Source organism: Dipodomys merriami, unplaced genomic scaffold (assembly GCF_024711535.1).
Source record: "Dipodomys merriami isolate MVZ:Mamm:240054 unplaced genomic scaffold, mDipMer1.0.p SCAF_1, whole genome shotgun sequence".
NCBI lineage: Eukaryota > Metazoa > Chordata > Mammalia > Rodentia > Heteromyidae > Dipodomys > Dipodomys merriami.
The window spans coordinates 6,276,140-6,297,609 of NW_027202270.1; the positions used below are offsets into that span (position 1 = coordinate 6,276,140).

Consider the following 21,470-nt stretch of genomic DNA (forward strand, 5'->3'; position numbering starts at 1 on the left):
CCCCTCCTTCCCTCCTTCCCTGCGGCAAAGACAGGCCAGGCCCCTGCGCGCTGGGGCTCCCGAGGGCCTCCAGCCTCTGGCCCTCGGCCGCGGCCCGCGGGCGCCCGGCTCCTGGCCTCTCTGAGTCGGCCTCTGCCTCCCACAGCTGCACACCAGGGGCCATGCGGACGGCGGCCAGGAGGCCAGCAGCCCGCGGCATCGCGGCATAGCCGGCCTCGACCGGCCACCGGGGCGCGGGGCGCCGGCCGGGGCGCCATGGAGGCCCCGTACTCCATGACCGCGCACTACGACGAGTTCCAGGAGGTGAAGTACGCCAGCCGGTGCGGCGCGGGCAGGGGCGGCGCGCGCGGGGCCTCGCTGCCGCCCGGCTTCCCGCGGGCCGCGGGCCGCGGCGCCGGCGGGGCCCGGGCCGGCCTGCCGCGCTGGAACCGGCGCGAGGTGTGCCTGCTGTCGGGGCTGGTGTTCGCCGCCGGCCTGTGCGCCATCCTGGCCGCCATGCTGGCGCTCAAGTACCTGGGCCCGGGCGCGGCGGGCGCGGGCGCGGGCGCGGCGGGCGGCGGCGCGTGTCCCGAGGGCTGCCCCGAGCGCAAGGCCTTCGCGCGCGCCGCGCGCTTCCTGGCCGCCAACCTGGACGCCAGCATCGACCCGTGCCAGGACTTCTACTCGTTCGCGTGCGGCGGCTGGCTGCGGCGCCACGCCATCCCCGACGACAAGCTGACGTACGGCACCATCGCGGCCATCGGCGAGCAGAACGAGGAGCGGCTGCGGCGCCTGCTGGCGCGGCCGGCCGGGGGCCCCGGCGGCGCGGCGCAGCGCAAGGTGCGCGCCTTCTTCCGCTCGTGCCTCGACATGCGCGAGATCGAGCGGCTCGGGCCGCGGCCCATGCTCGAGGTCATCGCCGACTGCGGGGGCTGGGACCTGGGCGGCGCGGGCCCGGCGGCGGCGGCGGCGGCGGGCGAGCGGCCGGGGTCCGAGCGGCCCGGGGCGGCGGCGGCGGCGCGCTGGGACCTCAACCGGCTGCTCTACAAGGCGCAGGGCGTGTACAGCGCGGCCGCGCTCTTCTCGCTCACCGTCAGCCTGGACGACAGGAACTCCTCGCGCTACGTCATCCGCGTGAGTGCGGCCCGGGGCCTCGGGGGCCTCGGGGGCCTCGGGGGTCCCGCGGCGCTGCGGGCCGCTCGCCTGGGCCCGCGCGTGCTCGCGTCGCCGGGGCCCGGGCCCGGGGTGGGGCGCAGCCGGCGGAGCGCGGGAGGTGGGCACCAGGCATTTGCTGCTGCGAGTGGCCGCGGAGCCGCGGGAGCCGCGGTGGATTCCCAGCCTCTGCGCAGCCGGGCCGGCGGGCGGGCGGGCAGGGGGAGGGGGCAGAGCCTCCACCTCCCGGGCCAGGCCCGGGCCCATGGCTGCTCCCACAGTAGCCCAAGTGAAGGAGGGTGGGGCAGGGGTGCAGGCTCAGCCCTGCAGGATGGGGTTTGGGGGCAGGGGAGGCAGGAGCTGGTGTGGGCGCCCCTCGGGCTTGTGAGGACAGGTGTCCCGCGGGTCTTTTGGGACATGTGGGTGGCTGGCAGTTGACCTCTGATGTGGGGTGCCCTGTCTGCCTCCCAGATTGACCAGGATGGGCTCACCCTGCCCGAGAGGACCCTGTACCTAGCTCAGGATGAGGAGAGCGAGAAGGTGCCTGGCCGTGGGGAGGGCTGCGGGGAAGGGGGGGCGCAGCAGGGGGGACCTGCGGCCAGGCCTGTCCACCCCTCAGGAATGCCTGTGCTGCCGCAGATCCTGGCGGCCTACAGAGTGTTCATGGAGCGTCTGCTGAGACTTCTGGGAGCCGAGGCTGTGGAGCAGAAGGCCCAGGAGATCCTGCAGCTGGAGCAGAGGCTGGCCAACGTGAGCAGGGGTCAGGGGCTGCTGGACGCGGGCAGGGGCAGGGGCAGGCAGGCTCAGTTCTGGTCTCCACCCAGATCACCGTGTCAGAGTATGACGACCTGCGTCGCGATGTCAGCTCCATGTACAACAAGGTGACGCTGGCACAGTTGCAGAAGATCACCCCCCATGTGAGTGCCGAAGCCCTGGTGCCTTGTGAAGGGGCATCCTGGCTGTAGAGGGATGGACAAGGCCCTCCAGGCAGCCGGGGTCCGTGACCTCCATTCCTCTTCCTCATCCTCGCTCTGTCCTCTGTGGCTGCTGTCCTGGGTCCCACAGCTGCGGTGGAAGTGGCTGCTGGACCAGATCTTCCAGGAGGACTTCTCAGAGGAGGAGGAGGTGGTGCTGCTGGCCACAGACTACATGCAGCAGGTGTCCCAGCTGATCCACTCCACGCCCCGCAGGTGAGGCTGCTGCCTCAGACCCCTGCTGGGCACCCTGGGCCTGTTTACTTGGCAACTGTAGGGTGGCCACCTCTGTGCACAGCCACATCAGGGGAGCCAGGTGGGAGCACTGTAATAGGAGTCCAGGTCCCAGGTTCAGACAGGAGCACTGTTAGGGGAGTCCAGGTCTCCCAGTTCCAGAGGCCGTTGCTCCTTCCTACCCCAAGGGAGCCTGGGCAGCCTTCTATGTGAAATTTTTCCCTGGGTCTGGGGAAACTGAGTCAAGTTGATTCCTAGGGAAGGTGTAGCATGGTGGTCCTGCACCAGGACCAGGTGTGGAGGTGGTTGGTTGGTGAAGGCCAGCCCTGAGGCCGGCTCTGCTCAGTATCCTGCCCGATGGAAAGGCAGGAAATGGTGTGGCCTGTGCCATCAGGCCCTGCGGCCCTCGGGACCAGGAGCATGTCCTGCGGTGTGACTAGTCTTAGCAGCCATCCAGGCTGAGCTTCTGTGCGCCTAGATTGCCGTCTCACCCGTCCAAGTCCTTCCCAGGCGGGTACTGGGTGGCCCCCAGTGTGGGGTTCCAGGGGGACCAGGATGGGATGACCCCCCCATCTGCACGTCTGTGGATAGCCCTCCCTTCCCTGGCCCCAGGATCCTGCACAACTACCTGCTGTGGCGTGTGGTGGTGGCACTGAGCGAGCACCTGTCCACCCCGTTCCGGGAGGCGCTGCATGAGCTGGCGAGGGAGATGGAGGGCAGCGACAAGCCCCAGGAGCTGGCTCGCGTCTGCCTGGGCCAGGCCAATCGCCACTTTGGCATGGCTCTTGGTGCCCTTTTTGTACATGAGCACTTCTCGGCTGCCAGCAAAGCCAAGGTCAGGCTGCCCTGGGTGCAGGGTGGGGTGGTGGGTACAGAACTCGGTATGGAGCGCCGGTGTCCTCACACATTTCCTTCTACCTCCCACCTCAGGCTCGGGGGAGGGGTCTGGGTAGTCTTCATCAATCTTCCTCCCCCAGACCCAGGCTCAGGAGCTGTCCTCTCCCTGTGGCCCCTTTCTGCCATGACCCTGTACGCCTATCTCAGCCATGCTCAAGGGCATAGCCTTAGGATCGGACAGTGTGTTTTGGAGCATTCTCTCCCTTCCAGAGGACGGCTCATCATCAGGGTAGCTTGCAGGGACCCCCACCTCTTTCAGGGTAGCTTGCAGGGACCCCCACCTCTTTCAGGGTAGCTTGCAGGGACCCCCACTTCTTGAGGCTGTGCTCACTGCTTCCATGGTACCCTGAGCTGAGGATGTTGTACTGGATGTAGGTAACCAGCAACTGGGACCAGACCAAAAGCCTCCTTGATTGACCTTTGACCCCTGGCCTTTGACCTGGCAGGTGCAACAGCTGGTGGAAGACATCAAGTACATCTTGGGTCAGCGCCTGGAGGAACTAGATTGGATGGATGCCCAGACCAAGGCAGCTGCTCGGGCCAAGGTGAGAGGGGATCTGAGTCTGATACTGGTTCCCAGACCACTTTTCTGAGTGCCTACGGTGCCAGGCATTGGGGGATAATGAGAAAACAAAAGAAACAGAGATGCCTTAGTGGAATTGACACCCTTTGGTCTGCTCTGCCCCCGTCTGGACTGGCACACCAGGCTGGCCTCAAGCTTTTGACCTGAACCATTCTCCTGCCATGTCTCCCGCAGCTCCAGTACATGATGGTCATGGTAGGCTACCCAGACTTTCTGCTTAAGCCGGAGGCTGTGGACAAGGAGTATGAGGTAGGCCCCTCCCCCTGGCTCTCCCCCGTCCTATGGGCAAGCTTTTCCAGGACACACACAAACTCGTGGAGACTCAGCTGTCGGCCTGTTCTTTCTCGGCCTACTGCTGAGTGCTGCCCACCCCGCATACAGTTTGAGGTCCACGAGAAGACCTACTTCAAGAACATCCTGAACAGCATCCGCTTCAGCATCCAGCTCTCCGTCAAGAAGATTCGACAGGAGGTGGACAAGTCCACGTGGGTGCTTAGCCGAGAGCTGGGGGTTGGAGATGGTCATGGGAGACAGCTTGTGGAACAAACTACCTCGGAGCTGACGTGTGGGGTGCATGCATCTGTGCAGGGTACGGGATGGCCCCAGCAGGGTGCTGCCCAGCCTGGAAAGGCCCAGAGGATACTCATTATCAGAATCTTACTGTAGCTGGACCATGGGGAGCACGTTTAAGAAGACTAGAATGGGCCCGGCATCGGTGGCTCTGGCCTGTAATCCTAGCTACTCAGGAGGCTGAGATCTGAGGGTCGTGGTTCAAAGCCCAGGCAGGAAAGTCCGTGAGACTCTTATCTCCAATAAATCACCAGAAAACTGGAAGTGGCACTGTGGCTCAAGTGGTAGAGTGCTAGCCTTGAGCTGAAGAGCTGAGGGACAGCACCCAGGCCCAGAGTTCAAGCCCCATGACCAACAACAACAACAACAAAAGGCTAGGGTGTGAGGGGCATTCCAGGGCTGACTCCAGCTTCCCTCCGCAGGTGGCTGCTTCCCCCACAGGCGCTCAACGCCTACTATCTACCCAATAAGAACCAGATGGGTAAGGAGGTGTGTCCTGATGGGGGGGCAGTCCCTAAAGTAGGCGTGCCTCTCACTGACCACGCCCCTCTTAGTGTTCCCAGCTGGCATCCTGCAGCCCACACTGTATGATCCTGACTTCCCACAGTGAGTACATGTGGCTGAAAGGCAGGGCTGGGCTTGTAGATCTTGCCTGGAGGTTAAAGTGGAGGAGCTGCACTGCTTCATAACTGGGCTGGGTCTTACATGCTGCAGACACTGGGTTCCCAAACTTGCTTGGCTTTTTAAAAAAGAATTTGTAGGTTCTGCTGGGCATTGGTGGCCTACATTTCTAGTCCTAGCTAGTCAGGAGGCTGATATCTGAGGATCAAGGTTTGAAGCTAGCCTAAGCAGACAAATCTGAGAGACTTATTTCTAAGCAACCAGCAAAAAGCCAGAGTTGAGGTATGGTTCAAGTGGTATAGTGTTGCCTTGAGCAAAAAGGCCAAGCCAGGAGTACCAGATCATGAGTTTAAGCTCTAGTATTGGCATGCATGCGTGCGTGCACGTGCACACACATACACACCATTGTTTTTTATTGTTTCGATTAAGATTCATGGGCATCCCTAACCTATTTTAGGCTTATTTAGGTGTGTCACATGTGAGTGCCTCAGTTTCCTTCCTGTCTCCTTGTGATCATGTCCACACCCCTCACTGCCCTTCTTAGATGTTGTTCCCCAAAAGGTGTCTGGACAGGTACCATTGGCCTTCCACATAGCCCATGAGGAAGATGAGGATGAGACATGTGCTCAGGGCCTCTCAGAAGTGTCTGTGGCCTCCCTGGTCACCTTGTGGCCTGGCCGGGGCCCTGGGCGGCAGCATGGGGCTCTCAGAGCACAGCCAAGGACTGGGCCTGATGCTGCTGCTGTGGACTCAGGTCTCTGAACTTCGGGGGCATTGGCACCATCATCGGGCACGAGCTGACCCATGGCTACGATGACTGGGGTGAGGCCTGTTGGGGCCGGGGGGAGCGGCCAGAGATGGGGAGGACAGGCAATGGGAGGCTGGTGGGTGGCAAGCCGATTGGGTGTATAGGAAGGGCTCCTGTGCCCAAGCTGGCTCTGAGGTGAGGCTGAATATCAGTAGCCTGCTGGCCCATTGTCCACAGGGGGCCAGTATGACCGCTCTGGGAACCTGCTGCACTGGTGGACTGAGGCCTCGTACAGCCGCTTCCTGCGCAAGGCCGAGTGCATCGTCCGTCTCTATGACAACTTCACTGTCTACAACCAGCGGGTGAGATGCCACCCCGGCCTGTGTGCCGCAGCAAGGTCCCCAAAGGCTTTTCTCCAAGGCTCTGAGAATGATCAGGAGGGGATGGCTGGGGATTGGGACAGGGGCCCAGGAGTAGCCAGGGCAACAGTGGGCAGCCAGTGGCCCCTGTTCAACCCCTGCGGTCCCCTTGTGACAGGTGAATGGAAAACACACACTTGGTGAGAACATTGCGGACATGGGTGGCCTCAAGCTGGCCTACTATGTGAGTGATCTTGCCTGCTCTCCGTCCCTACTGAGGGCTGGGTGGGAGCTGAGGAGGACAAGAGGCATGGCCCCCCTCCCTGCCTATCCTGCCTTGGACAGGGACAGAGCTGATGCCTAGGTCCACAGGGTCCACTGGGCAAGGATGGAGCCATGGGCCCCACCATCACTGAGTGGGGAGGGTGGTGTTGGTCTGGGTCAGCCTGCTTGGAACCGTGCAGGGTGAGTGGCTGGACAGGAAGCACAGTGAGGTAGTGATGTACAGAGCTGAGCTGGTGATGGAGGGGGGCGTGGCTCCGGGATCTTGGCTGAGGACGGAAGAGGGGCAGTGCTCAGGATGGGTAGACACAGCAGCTCCCCTCTGCTCTGTACTCCAGGCCTATCAGAAGTGGGTGCGGGAGCACGGGCCGGAGCACCCGCTGCACCGGCTGAAGTACACTCACAATCAGCTCTTCTTCATCGCCTTTGCCCAGGTGGGCCGAGTCCGGGCCGGGTGGAGCTGGGGGTGGGGACACAGTAGCCAGTAGCTACTCTCAGCCCTAGCTCTGCCTTACTCAGACCTTACATGGCTGTCCCCGGGGTCCAGCCGGTCTCCCATCACCCTTGTGCTCAGAGCTGGTGGCCCTGGGGCCGCTGATGGAGTCTTAAGTCCGGTTGTGGGTGGTGGAGAAGGGGCAGGTGTGACCTCCCCTCCTCCTCCTCCACCCCCCCCCCCATCTACCCACTCTGGGACCTAGAACTGGTGTATCAAGCGGCGGTCGCAGTCTATCTACCTTCAGGTGCTGACTGACAAGCATGCTCCTGAGCACTACAGGTATGCCTGCTGGCCTGGGATCTGTTTGCTCCTTGGATCTAGGGTGAGGGGTGGGGTGGGCAGGGAGGACGAGGTCAGTCCTCATCCTATTGGGGTCTCCCCTCCCCACCCCCAGGGTCCTGGGCAGCGTGTCTCAGTTTGAGGAGTTCGGCCGGGCCTTCCACTGTCCCAAGGACTCGCCCATGAACCCCGCCCACAAATGCTCTGTGTGGTGACCCCGCCCCTGCACGCCCCCCACCGCCCCGCATGGATGGCCTTCTGTTGGCTGCTGGAGCAGGCATGTGTTCGGTGCTGCCCCACGCCAGGCCCACCCACCCGCCTTCCCAGGTTCTCTGGCACTCTCCTGTCCCCTGTGGTCCCTCGCTTCAGGGAGCCTAGAATGGGTGAGGCCGGGTTCCAGGGACTTGTGTGTATGTTTGGGGGTTGGGGGAGGGGGACCTGAGGTCACTCCCCCAGGCCCCCTGCTGGACTGGATTGTTCAGGCCCCACCTTTGCTGTGTTCTTACTGACAAGTCTGGTCAATAAAGCTGCTCTGCCGTCCCCTTGGCCTCCTCGGGGGCCCCAGGGAGATGGGGCCGGAGGGGCCTCTTTGGGTGGAAGACTCCAGCCCAAAGAACCGCTGGGCTCTGGAGCGGGCCTTTGTGTCCCCTCTGGTTTTCCTGGCTTGGTTGATGGTCCTACCTCCTGGGCTGTGTTGTCCTCTCCATGTCCCTCCTCCTTGCCAGCCTCTGTCTGCCATACCCCTGCCCAAGGATCCATTCTAAATACTCACAGGCAGCTTCCAGGCCTGTCAACCTACATTTGTGGGTGATGTGGTACCTTGCTGGCAGTGGAGAGCGGGCCATGCTTCCGCACTGCCGAGTGGGGTTCCTGGGGAGACGAGAAGGAGCAGAGAGGCTGAGTGTGGAAGAAAACCAGGAAGGACTACTTGGGCTGGACACAGCTCCCGCCTGGCACTGCCCAGACTTGGAAGATCAGTAAGTGGGAGAACAGATGTGTGGGTTGGGCAGCTTGAGTTTCTCTGGGGCCAGTGGGCACCTGCTTTTCCTCCCAGGTCCATCTTGTTCTGTGAGTCCAGTCTCTGGCAAGCTGAACTCTTGTCATGTGCAGAGAACAGCCGATCAGTGTCCCAGCCCTGGGTGATGGATACGACGTCTCTGTTGTCTGAGCTTTGGGTACACCAACATGTGTCCCTGAGAAAGGGACATCCTTTGAGACCAAGAAGACCGTCCCCCCCTCCACGGGTGGGCTGTCGAGGAGGGGCAGGGGTTCTTCCTCCTGGTCTGTGTGTCACCACACAGGGCTCTGAGGGATGGGAAAGGCTGCAGAGCATGCCCTGCTCAGGCCTGGGCCCGGTGCTTGCTAGGAGCTACCTGTTGGGCTGCTTTGGGGCATGCTCCATCGAGGTGGGCCTGTGTGGTCTGGGCACCATGAGGCACTGCGTTTCTGGACCATTCCCCCTGTTCCTTGGGCAGCTGGGTCAGAAACACTCAGCCTTTTCCTGCTCTCTGCTGAGTATCTGAAATGGCTCACCCCATGCTTCTGGCCTGGGCTCATTGCTCCCGTGAGGCCCCAGGCCCAGCCCTTTTGCCCTTGCCCTGGGCTCTCTTGAGTTTCCCGGATCCCCCCAAAAGCAATCCCTCCCGTGCCTATGCCTATTTTGGGGAGGCTTCAAGACACTGGTGGCCAGCAGAGATGACTTCTGTTTTGTGCAAGGGATGGAATGCAGGAGGCCAGGTCACTCCTGGGCTGGCCTCTTTCTTGGCTGTGGACTTGAGTGAGCTTCCTGACCCTGAGGCTGCTTCAGAACAGGTGGCCTGAGATCCTGTCATGAGTGTCACCACTAGTCCCAAACTGCTTTTCCAGATAGGCTCTAGCAGCCTCCTCCCGGCCACCCAGTGAGGTGGACAGAGCGCGGGTCACCTTGCTGGTGTCTGGAGGTGGCCACGTCTTGGCTTCTGAGTCTTCTTGAGCTAGGATGTGCGGATGGCACTCAGCATTGGCTCCCGGGTTCTGCTAGAACACCATACACGCAGTACACGCCACCGGCATGGCTTTCTCTGCAAAGTCCAGTGTTCGGAGTCACTCCTCATGTTCTGGGGGTAGAGTATAAGTGAGCTCAGCACAGCTGCGGAAACCAGGCCTCAGTTTCCCTTGTGTCCCGGGAAGGGGTGTCAGTGCGGTTCGGAAGGCCCTTCCCAGGGTTGAGGTGATTCTGGAAACCATAAGGCGTGAGCTGTGGGGCTGGCTCCACCCGAGCTCACCCGTGCAGCCATGTGCTCGGAGAAGCTCATTGGGATAACAGAAAACAATTTTCTGCTAAGCACATAATAGCAGGGAAATAAAGAACCTGGGATGGTTATGATTGCACTTAAGCATCAGGCAGTCACCTGTGTGCCCACGTGCCTAGGCCCTCCTCCCCAGTGCTGCCTGAGCGTTGTCCTGGGCCTCCTGCAGATGACATGTCTCTGCCACTCATAACTTAGTGTCTGGGCCTTGGGTCTAGGGGTTCCTGCTGGATGACTTTGGTAAGGAAGCCGCCCACCCTGGGGCCCAGGGTCATGATGGGCACAGAGGGGCGTGGATAGCCCCCCTCCACCAGCTCACCGCCACCCACAGTGGCGGAAACATACGTGCTCTTCCCTCCCAAGGACTACACAGCCGTGACTCCCCCCAGGTGCCCCATCCTGACTACCAGACGTGGTCAATCACGTGGCTCAACTTTCTCTAGAGCTAAAGATGCCAGGGGTGCCCCTTAGCCCGAGGCTACACCTCTGTGCAGCTTGGGGAACGATTTAATGCTAGCTGGAAAGATGGCAGAGCAGGGCCACCAGTGAAGGTGCGCCTGGCTCCAGCACGGTGGCTCTGGGATCTCAAGGGCGTTCAGGAGGACACAAGATGCCCGGCTCCAGGCTGCTCCACCCTCCTCACCCCCATCCCCCTCTCCGCTGGCTTGAGAAGCCTACTTTCCCTTGATTATTAAAAAGGACAATTTTCAGCCAGGCACCGGTGGCTCACATCTGTAATCCTAGCGCTGAGAGCTGAGGATCAAGGTTTGAAAGGAGCTCAGGCAGACAAGTCTGAGAACCTTATTTCCAACTCATCAGTAAAAAGTCAGAAGTGGAGGTGCGGCTCAAGTGGTAGAGCAGAATGCCAGCCTTGAGAAGAAAAAAAAAAACGCTAAGCAAGAACTGAAGACCTTGAGTTCAAACCCCAGCATCAGCACACACACAATAAAGGACAATTTACCCTTCTTCCTATGGATTTCTGACTTGCCTAGAGCCTGAGCATTTTCTACTCCTCCACCACCATATTTTTCTCTCCAGCACCATCTTGTGCCAGGGCAGGGCAGGACAGTGGCAGGGCTACAGAATCTACTTTTCCTTTCCCTCCCTTACTCCTTCCTTCCCTTCCTCCCTCTCCCCCCCTCGTTCTTTCATTCTTTTTTTCCCTTCCTTCCTTCCTTCCTTCCTTCCTTCCTTCCTTCCTTCCTTCCTTCCTTCCTTCCTTCCTTCCTCTCCTTCCCTCCCTCCCCCTCTCTTTCTTTTCTTTTTTGGGTCCAAGACTGGGACTTGAACTCTGCACTTGATGCTTTTGCTCATTGGCAAGTGCTCTACCAACTGAGCCACGCCTCCAACCCCACCTCTGGTTTTCCTTCACCTGTCCCTAAGGCCTCTGTAGAAGAGAGGTTGCAAGGGGGTAGAGTTTTATAAATTGTAATTACTTTGCCTCCCACCCTAAAAAGGCTGAAGGAACACTGCTGGTTTCTGGGTAAGAGTATGCATGTTCCCCTTTCCAGCCCCCTTTGAGAGGGGCCTTAGGCACCTTCTGTCACCTCCCCTGGCCCACAGGGGTCACCAAGGGGCTCCCAAAGAGGCTAGCACCCTCAGCCTTGGAGTCAGAGCCAGTCCTTCAGGTCTAGGGCACTGCACAAATGGATGTGAGGAGCTGGTCCTTGGAAGTATTTCTTGGAGAAAGACCACAGCCACACCACTCAAGCTATTTATAATTCTTTCATGTGCTTCTAGAAGGTTCAGAATAGTGAGAAGCTAAGCCCATCCTGGAAGGGAGGGCCTTGTTTTTGAAGCTCACTTGTCATTGCCTGTGAGATGTGGGTGCCGCATAACTGACCAAGAGCCCAGAGCTGGGTGGGACACAGTTCCCTGCATCGCCACCGTGCTGTGGCTCAGCCTTGCCTAGGAAACCACCCAGGGCTGCGACTCCAGCTCCCTAAGGTGCCTTCCCCCTGGGAGACATTGCACCTCTGATCTCAGGCAAGCCGCACCTCCTGCCCTTACAGGCTGTTCCATTTCCCGTCCAGTTCCCTGCATCCTGATTGCTGCTCATGTGACCTCTGCACTCCTTTTAGTCTTCTTCGAGGGTCACCCACAAACCCCGCTGGCAGTGACCTCCACCCTCTGCTATTGCTGGGGCCTCATTTTCCCCCATGTCGCCAGCTCAGGCCACCCTCTGCCCCCCACTCTACTGATCGCAGTAGCTGCTGCTTGCTGCTTGCCCTCCTGCAACCTGTGCAGGTTCAAGGTGCCCACAGGGCTTGCAGGGGCCACGGGGTTCCATCCTGAGTCGGCCACAGTCCAGTGCAAGCTCATCTGGCTGAAAGGCAAGAAAGTTGCCTGGCTTCCCTCGACCTCAGCTGCGGCCCAGGATCTGGGAGCTTCTGGCAGCTGCTCACAGCTGATTCATGAGGCCGGCAGACAGCTCAATCCCCAAGTCCCAGTCACATGATTCTATTAAACTGCGTCTCTCCTTGTCTATACATTGCATAAAAAACACCCACCAAACCTCCCATCTTTCCATGGGACCAAATGGTGACGGCTGCTGCCCGAAGCTGCATGCCCAGATCTGAAGGTGGTGCTTTGGGGAGCATTGTTCTCTCACCTGAGGAACCCCAACAGGGTGGAGAAGGGGTAGGAACGCCATGCTGGGTAATCATGACAATGTGCAAATTTATCAAGTAAAGAAAAGACCAGAAGAGGGTCCAGGGCTGGGACAACTCCCCTTAAGGGTGCAGGGTGGCCTTACCATTTGGGACAGCAGCTCAGGATCCACAACATTGCTTCCCGCTCCGTGCCAAGTTCACCAGTGAGGACTGGCATCCCTGGCGGGCAAGGTTCTATCAAGGGGAACTTCTGGCTGCTTGTCGCCAGAAACACAGCCGCTTGAAGCAGCAGAAGTAAGCAGGCCCTGGAGCCGCCTTAGATCAGAGGGGTGATTGCAGATTCTGCACGGCTCAGGCAGGCCTCTGGGGGGCCCTGAGGCTCCAGTCCACAGAGGAGGAGGAGTCCAGGGTGACAGCCTGTAGTACAGATGCTCAGGAGACAGGGCCACCTGTTTGTTGGCCTAGTGGGGCCAATGTCAGAGCAGTGGCAGCTCCAAGGTCAGGAGGAGGGCACACCTGGCGCCGGCCTGCCCCTCCTGTGAGACTGGGAGGCAGCAGGCCCATTTCTGCCCACCGTGGCCCTTCCTGTGCCAGCTTCCAGAGCTGAGTGGGGCATCTGTGAGCTGGCACAAGTGGAAACACCGGTGGTCCCCTCTGGGCTGCATGCCATTGCAGGAGTCCAGCCCAGGCCCAGCATGTCTGGACCCACTTGGGCCCCCAGGGCACGACAAGGGGCATCATCAGACCCTCCTGAGGGCCTACTATGTACTGAGCTGACCGCAGACGTTACCGCTGTCACCTGCCTGACTTGCTTTGCTGCAGTCCTTTTCAGTGAAAGCTATGAGCACTTGTTATATTGAATATTGAGCTCGTTGCTGGTACTTTCCTCTTTTCAGCTGAGCAATCACCCTATATGATTCTCTTGTGTTCCAGAGGAAACGAATGGGGTGCCTGAGGCTGACGCAGCATCCCTAGTACCTGCCTCCCCCCTCCTCCCGTTCTTTCTAGTGTATTAGACTTGAGTGTGCTTTTTCTAAGTGGATTTGTGGCTTAGGCAATCAAATTTTAAGCAAGCTATTACTCCAACATGGTCAGGCAGCTTGAAAAAGATGCCCGAAAGAACTGCACGAATAACCCTCAGCCAAACCAATCTCAAAACAGAAGTGGTCGGGCTGGTCATTCATGACTCCTGGGGCCCGCAACACAGATGGTAGCCGGAAGTTAGCTTCACATGCCGAACAAACAGAAGCACCAGACGTTCGATGTGCTGTCCCATCATCCTTCCCCACCAAGCCTGAGTAGCCCCGCCCGCTGCCCTGAAACACTCATCAGCACCCAGATAAATCCTCCTCGTTCTGCAGGCATTGAAAAACAGGAAGACAAACACCCCGAAATCCTCTTCTGCGTTGTTTAAAGTTATGTGCCATTCAACTCAGTTCTTTTTGATATTTCCCTAAGCAACAATAAATATTTGGAAAGCTGTTTTAAAGTTTGTTGCATAAGAGTAGAAGGCAAAATAAAACAACAACAAAAAAATCCTCCACCTACCACCAGGCAAACACTTTTTCTTTCTGTGGCAGTAAAAATGGCAGAAACAATGAACAGTAAATGATCTGTCGACACACCGAAAGGCATTTCTTTGTCAGCAAATACTCTGGGAAGATGAGGAAAACACTGTAGATTGGAAGAAATGAGTATTAGAGCAAATTACCCAGTGTGGGAGGATGCCTGTACAGTTGCCTGGAAGTACAGACGTTTCTAACTCATCTCAGCTTAAGGTGTTTGCTGGATTCTCTTCCAATAATGAAATACACAAACCACTTTTTTTTTTTCTTTTTGTGAACCACTAAAGGAAAGATCTAGCAGGGAAGATATATTGCCAACAGTAAATGCCTTGCTGAATAAAAACAATGTCATATGGGGAAAACTGGGCAAGTTCCATTGATGGAAGAGCTACTCAGAAAGAGATTTTTTTCCCTAAAAAAAAAAAAGATTCTATATAACAATAAGGGTACAGAGTTAGCACTGGCTGCAGAATCACCCACTGGCTTATCCATCCAACAGTCAAACCTCTGCAGGGGGCAGGAGCGCATCGTCACTGTAGGAGGCCATTCTTGGGGGCCATGTTGTAAGGCCACAACTGTTCCATTAGCGTTCAATCGTTAGGACACTGGGTGATGGGACTGGGGGTGATCATGGAGACACTTCTGACCTCAAGAGAATGGGTCACAGATAAGTCATGACAAGGGACCGAGAAAAGATGTTCCTAATTTCCCTCTATTTCTGCCTAACATTTCCCTCCCTGTCTCCCTCCCCTACTTTTCCTCCTCCTCCCCCTCCACCCTCTCCTCCTCCCACTCTTCCCCCTCCTCCTCCCCCTCCACCTCCTCCTCCTCCCATTCTTCCTCCTCCTCCTCCTCCTCCTCCTCCCACTCCTCCTCCTCCCACTCCTCCTCCTCCTCCTCCTCCTCCTCCTCCTCCTCCTCCTCCTCCTCCTCCTCCCCAGCCCCGCACGGAGGATCAAACCCAGGGTCTGTGCATGCTAAGCAAGCGCTCTACCACTGAGCCCCATATCTAGGCCTCTTTCTTCTTGGAGGAGTATGTTGACTTTTTTGTAAGGTAATGAGTGCTATCAGCTTTAGGCACCCCGTAAAACCTTTGAAAAGCTACATGCACATTAGGAAAAGATATCCCTTTAGTAAAGTTATCCTTGTAATGAAGAAGGAAATTGTGTTTGAACAACAACCCATGCCAAAGAAAGGGCATGTTTCAAATCCTGTTTGAAAACTATTTCCCCTGCTGCTTGATTCTGTGAGTAACAACGCATTTGACTGATAAAACCCTCCTATATACACTTTGAAACATGAAAGCACAGACTAATTTGTTCTTTAAAAGATTAGGTAGAATGCCAGGCACCGGTTGCTCACGCCTGTCATCAATCCTAGCTACTCAGGAGGCTGAGATCTGAGGATCGTGGTTCAAAGCCAGCTGGGCAAGAAACTCCATGAGACTCTTATCTCCAATAGACTATCCAGAAAACTGGAAGTGGTGCTGTGGCTCAAATGGTAGAGAGCTTACCTTGAGCTGAAGAGCTGAGGGACAGTGCCCAGGCCCAGAGTTCAAGCTCCAGACCACCACCAACAACAAAAAAGGTAGAATCTATACACCATAACATGTATCTTTTTAAAGAGCTCCATTTAGTATATTTTCAACTAGTCATAGAATTATGCGACTATCACCAATTATGTAAATCCAAAATAAGTTGGTGCGTGTGCGCTAGTGTGTGTGTGTGTCTGGGGGGGGGGGTGACTGGGGCTTGAACTCAGGACCTCACACTCTCCCTTAGCTTTTTTGCTCATGGATGGCACTCTTACCACTTGATCCACACCTCCACTTTTGGCTTTTGTTGGTTAGTTGGAGATAAGAGTCTCTCAGATTTGTCTTCCTAGGCTGGCTTTGATCTGCAATCCTCAGCTCTCAGCCTCCTGAGTAGCTAGGACTTATTGGTGTGATTACAAATATTTCTGCTCCTAATCGGAAAGCATTCTAAACCCCTCCAACCTGCCCCAAGGAGACTATTGAAAAGAATTACATAAAGCTGAAATAAGCCATGTTTCCAACAAAATTTGCAATATTACAAATTTATCTGTACACTTACAAAAGCACGAAAACACATTTTGCTTCCACTGGAAATATTAATATGATAGAATATGCTTCCTTATTTACTAAAATCTTGATTTAACACCGTAGAACACCAATTTGAAGGCCTGGCACTCAGGGCAGTTTATTTCAATTCTGGGTTTTAGTGGCTGTCACAAAAATATGAGAGCTGAATGGAAGAAGGGCGTCGTTAGCTGAGCTCACTAAATCATCCCTCTCAGCCTGAGATTCCATCTACCAATTATGCAAAGGCTTTTGTTAAACTCCAGCTAGTATCTCTCTGTCTTCTTGTAGTCTTTCAACAAAACGTTGCATGTTTGTGTTTTATAAATACGGTCAGAGACCAAGGACCTTTTCATTTTGAACCTACAATTTTTCAAAGCCCCTCGTTTTCAGCTGGGCATACTGTAATCCTAACTACTCAGGAGGCTGAGATCTGAGGATCCCCGTTCAAAGGCGTACCCCAGACAAATTTGAGAAATTCTTATCGCCAATTACACAGTAAAAAGCCAAAACATACTCAGACAAATCTGAGTACTGAGTTCCAGTCTCAGCACCAGCACCAAAATAAAATAAAATCAGTGTTTGGGATCTATACTTCCTCTCTGCTTGTCGCCTCTCCCTTCTGCACCCTACTCCCCCCCCCAAAGAAAAGAATACCTACTTCTCCCAGAAACAGGCAGAGTGCGGTGTGTTCTGATGTCATCACATCCTTATTTGCATCTTGCAATCAGAACACTCCGTGGAGCCCTCCTTTCTCTCCAGAACCCACCTGTCCTGACTTCTCAGACTTTGGCCCCTTTCCTCAGCCACTCAGATGCCCCCTGTGGATGCACAGCCACCTCAGGGCCTGCTCTGTCTGCTTTCCTCCAGCCTTCCTTTTATCCGGGACTCTGTACCAGGTATCCTCCTCCATCAGCCTCCCCAGCTCAATCTTCCACACCTCCAGCCGCTCAAGGCTTTTCTTCACAGAAAGTGTGACTAGAATCACATTGTATCATAGTTTATTAGTGCTCGGTCTTTCCCGTAGGAATGGTTCCACGGGAGGGCAGGGGATCCTTGTTTAGAATTTATGTGTCTGGGGGACCAGGCGGGGAGGGTGATCGCGGAGAAGCTGACAAGGGGCATGTTGTCCTGGGGTGACCGGTGAAGAGTGTGGGGTGTGGAGATGGCCAGTGAGGGGCAGCAGAGGGCTGTGTGTCAAGGCCGGCTGGACATCTGGCCCCCAGCAGCCTCCTGGCAGGGCGGGTTGGAGGGTCAGCTAGCCACCCGACTGGGATTCTACCTACGGGGGCATCCCAGGGAATCCCAGGGGCTGCAGGGTCACCAGTGGGTGGTTTGCATGCTTGGTCTTCCATGAGGCTCTAGGGAGAGCTGGCTGGCAGAGCCCTCTTCTTTTCTAGGGTGTGCGAGGCAGGATCCAGAAGGGAAGTTCAGGAGCAGCACGGGGAAGGCTCAGGGTGTCATGGCTCCACTCTCGAGAGTCCTGATATTTCTGCTCATTCAGGGTCTCAGGAGAGAGGAGGAAGCCCTGCAGCTGCTGAGGGTGGTTGATCTTGCAGAGAGGCAAATGCCCCAAGTGGAGTCTGAGGGTGAAGGCTCTGCGTAGGAGCCAGGGAACTAGAGGAGGAGCACCAGACGCAGCAGGAGAACTTGGGGTGGTGTGTGGGGTGGGCCCTGGGGCAGTCAGGACTTGGAACAGCAGAAAGGGGGGTGGGAACAGCAGTGGAGATCCAGAGGAGGTCAGGGGGTGGCAGCCGCCCCAGCCAGCAGCAGCAGCAGCATCGAGGCCAGCACAGGCAGCAAGGGTGGCAAGGTGACCAGGCTGAGGCCTGCGGCGCTACTCTGGCTTTGATCTGGGGTGCTGACCTGGCCAGGCCGTGGGGTGCTGACCTGGCCAGGCTTGGAAGTGTCGGTCTGCCCGGCCGGGGGCGGCAGGCCGCAGTCGGTGTAGGGCTCCAGGCAGGCGGCGAAGGCCATGACGTGCGCGATGTAGTTCTGTTCTTGGACGCCATGCAGCAGGTGCGCCTGTGGGCCGCGCGCAAACACAGCCACGTCCTCCCCGCCATGCGTCTCAGACCCCACAGGCACAGCCGCCTGCTGCCGGTATGTGGGCGCGCCTGGCGGGACAGGACAGCAGGGCAGTGACCTCTAACTCCGTGGATCCCTTTCCCCTCTGACCCCCAGGCCGGCTCTCCTCCCCTGCACTCACCGCTCTCGCTTTCTGTGACATTGGGCCGGTCACCCAGCACATAGCCCGGGCCATTGCCGTAGAGGATGGACGTGTAGGACTTGCCATCCAAGGCCTTGAGCGGGGCCAGGCCTGCACGGGGAGAAGGGGACACTGCGTCCTTCCAGCTGCTTGTGGGACATGTGTGTCACACAGAGCACTTGCCCTATTGGCCTGGTCACCGCTGGCTTTCTGCTCACAAGATTTCCCCCAAGCTTGCATCCACCTGACAGATGAGGAAACCGAGGTGCAGACAGATCAAATGGACCCAACAGCCCCCTGGCATACCAAAGATGGAGGTCCCCCGCAGTGTGTAGCCCCCAAAGGAGAAGACGTGGGAGTGGTCGGCGGTGACGAGGGTCAGTGTGTCCTGCTCGTCGGTGAGCAGCGCCGCCTTCTCGATGGCGGAGTCAAACATGACGGCCTCCGTCAGCGCCAGGTAAGCTGTGCCCAGGTGATGGCCACGGTCTATGCGGCCCCCTGCAGGGAAGCAGGTGGGACTGCTGGGATGCTCGTTCCTGGCCTGGACCCCTCCCTTCTGTCTGCCCGGAACGGCCGCTCACCCTCCACGAAGAGGTAGAAGCCCCGGGGGTTCCTGCTCAGCACACGCAGCGCTGCCTCCGTCATCTCCTCCAGGGACGGGTCCAGCTCTTTGTTTCGGTCGACCTCAAATTTTGTGTCCATTGGCTCGAAGAGGCCTGGGGGGGGGGGAGGGAGAGAGGGAGGGAGGGGGGGAGAGAGAAAGGAGCACGGGTGACCCCAGGCTGAGAGGTAGGCAGGATGGCGGCTCTGTGGAGATGATTGAGGGGTACCAGGGCAGGAAGCAGGGTCTTTACCCATGAGGTATGTCACCGATGGGTTCTGGGATGCCTGGATGAGCTCCTCACGGTTCCACACATACCGGGCCCCCTGAAAGGATCCAACAGGTCCTTACCCCTGAGACCCACAAGTTCCCCACTGTCTGCCCTGTCCCCTGGGCTCGGATGCCTCTGTCACCTGGTTCTTTTTCATCCACTCTGCCACCAAGTCCCGTTTGTCCAGCCGGATTCCAGAGTCGTTAGCGTTATTCGGATACTCAGGGTCTTTCGTCCCCTGAGGAAACATGTATTTTCGCCCCCCGCCGAGGATCACCTGTGGGTTCCAGGATCAGAGCAGATGGGGGTGAGGCCTGAGGGGGTCCCTGCATGGCCTTTTCCCAGGCAAGGCTCAACACCCCAGCAGGTGCACGGGAAGGGCCTCATCTGGCTGGACGTTCTACTCCCATCCCCGTCTCCCCAGATCCAGGGCACAGCCAGCTGTTTCCTGGGACTTGGCTGCACAGCTCCCCCCACCCCCCACCCACCCCAGCTATCCCTTCCCCTTCCCCTTTGTGCCACACATTAATGTCCATGTTGGAGACGAGCTGTGTGGCGATGTCCCGGCAGCCCTCCTGCAGCGCCGAGGCCGGCATGTCGGCGTCTGAGTACCAGTTGCGGTTCACCGTGTGAACATATGTGCCCGCCGGGGACGCGTGCTGCACGCGGGTGGTGGTCACCACGCCCACCGACTTCCCTGCACACACAGGGCAGGGGTCAGCACGGGTCACTCGGGCCTCTGGATCTGCACAGGTCCCCAAGCCTGGTCCCCAACCCACCTGCTTTCTTGGCACGGTACATCACTGAGATGACCTCATTGCCAAAGGTGGTGTTGCACTGGTCGAAGCGCGCGGCCGCGCTCAGCCCGATGGTCTTGTAGTTGGCCTTCACCCCGCACAGGTAGGCCGTGGCTGTGCTTGCGCTGTCTGGGACCTGTCTGTCCACACTGTATGTCTGGGGAAGGAGAGACTCTCAGATGTGCTCTGAGCAGACATTTTAGTGCTTCACTGTGCTGGGGCCCGTGCTCATTGTGGGCGCAGCTCTCCTGGGTATCCCCCTCTGCCCCAGTTCCCCCTCCCCAGCTGTGGGGCTCAGGTGACAGTGCTCACCTTGGACAGAGCCATGTAAGGGAAGTGGTCCATGGCCAGGGGCGTCTCAGGTCCCAGATGGCCCCCCATCTGCCCCTTGAGGATGCGGGTGGCCGTCACCGTGGGCACCCCCATGCCTGAAGAAGCAGAACCCGGTCAGCTCTGACCTCCAGGGCCCACCTGGGTACAGAGTGGCCCTTGGTGCAGAGCTGTGGGGCCCCAGGGTGCCCAGGCTGTGCCACTTACCGTCCCCCAGGAAGATGATGAGGTTCTTGGCCGAGGTCTGAATGGGCTGCAGCTTTTTGGCGGCGTTCAGGGCCTCGGCTGCCTTTCGGTTCCAGAAAGCTGGGTTCTCCTCTGCCACTGGCCAAGGGGAGATCAAAAGCTGGGTCAGGAGAGGGGCCAGCGATGAGAGGACACGGGAGGACATGGGAGAGTTCGGGGAGTCTCACTACCTGGGATGACACTGAGGGACAAATGGAGCCTCAGGACCAGTAGCAGCAGCACCCACATTGGTTGCATGTCTGCAGCTGGGGGTGGGCTGGCAGCCGGGACACTGGGTATCAACAACTGCACACACTGCCCGAGCTTAAATAGGGGAAGACTTTGTTCCTGGCTGTAAAGGCCCTCAAGTCCCTCCCAATTCCCAGGTAGCCACCCTGAGCCCGCCCCTGTCCTGTGAGCTTGGGCCTGCTGGCTGGAGGAAAGGGTGTGGCTGGGTTTGCTGGGGTGGGGGTCATGAGGGAGCAGCTACATGATGAGGCCCATTGTGGCCCCAGACAGGGGCATGGCTTGGGGGGGGCAGGTGACCTCCAGGGAGGAGTGTCTGTGTTGTGTTGCTGGGGTCTTCTAAGGACCATCACTCCTTGGCTCTGCACTGCCAGCTGGAGCCAAGCTCTGCTCTGGGCCCCAAAGCTCACGGCTTCAATCAGTAGCTCGGGCTTAGCCACAGATGCTAGGAGCTCTATAGTCGAGGGAAAGCAGGCACAGAATGGCCTGGCTGACCTGCCGCCCACTTGGTCTCTCATCAGGCTTGATGGGGGTTTGTGGGGCACCCAGGAATGGGGTCCCAGAGTGACTGTGCTGTGGGGACCACACACACTGGGGTCTGGGCTGTGTCCAGTTATTGAAGGAGAACTGAGCAAGCCTTGTCCATATGTGGAGCCCAGGGCCTGGGCAGGGGACACAGGGCCATGTCTTTCACAGAGGCCAACAGGCCTGTCCCCATAAGGTAGATGTCTGTGGCTCTGGACATGTGGATAGAGTCCTGGGATGTGTGTGTTCTCAGACCTCAGCTCCTGGGCCTATGGGTAAGCGTAGCCTCTGAGAAGGAGCAAAGAGACGTCCATAGCTTCAGGCTGGGCTCAAAAGTACCTGTGCAACCTGGCAATGCCACTGAATTTCCAAAGCAGGGACGGGGAATGCTCTCTCTTAAGCAGGTTCGGATAAAGCTATCCATAGTAGCCAAGAAGCCAGACAGTCGATGTGCAATGGTTTGCATATGGTTCAAGTGTGTCCCCAAAGGCTCCTGTGTGGCAGTTCGGTCACCCGTGCAGGGATGACA

At 57.9% G+C, this 21,470-nt stretch overlaps 2 protein-coding genes across 3 annotated transcripts; one reads left to right on the plus strand and one right to left on the minus strand.

The window, feature by feature from the left end:
• Nucleotides 1–255: 255 nt before the first annotated feature.
• On the plus strand, nt 256–7,686 carry Ecel1 (endothelin converting enzyme like 1). Of its 2 annotated transcripts, none has more exons than XM_070022176.1 (17): nt 256–1,113; nt 1,603–1,671; nt 1,771–1,881; nt 1,956–2,048; nt 2,197–2,321; nt 2,952–3,174; nt 3,683–3,781; nt 3,994–4,068; nt 4,201–4,304; nt 4,812–4,870; nt 4,944–4,995; nt 5,765–5,832; nt 5,996–6,120; nt 6,296–6,361; nt 6,738–6,833; nt 7,098–7,174; nt 7,290–7,686. In XM_070022176.1, exons 1-17 carry the CDS (start codon nt 256–258, stop codon nt 7,387–7,389), a joined length of 2,400 nt encoding a protein of 799 aa, XP_069878277.1. In that variant the 3' UTR covers nt 7,390–7,686. The 2 variants fall into 2 exon arrangements, with proteins under 2 accessions (XP_069878277.1, XP_069878362.1); XM_070022261.1 differs by having other exon boundaries at nt 4,201–4,298.
• A 9,791-nt stretch (nt 7,687–17,477) lies between these two features.
• On the minus strand, nt 17,478–20,428 carry LOC138826942 (intestinal-type alkaline phosphatase-like). The gene is made up of 12 exons (XM_070022386.1): nt 20,362–20,428; nt 20,153–20,269; nt 19,928–20,043; nt 19,598–19,772; nt 19,343–19,515; nt 18,961–19,095; nt 18,801–18,873; nt 18,528–18,662; nt 18,253–18,444; nt 17,947–18,057; nt 17,621–17,854; nt 17,478–17,542 (listed from the first exon to the last, which is right to left on the minus strand). Exons 1-12 carry the CDS (start codon nt 20,426–20,428, stop codon nt 17,478–17,480), a joined length of 1,593 nt encoding a protein of 530 aa, XP_069878487.1.
• Nucleotides 20,429–21,470: the final 1,042 nt, after the last annotated feature.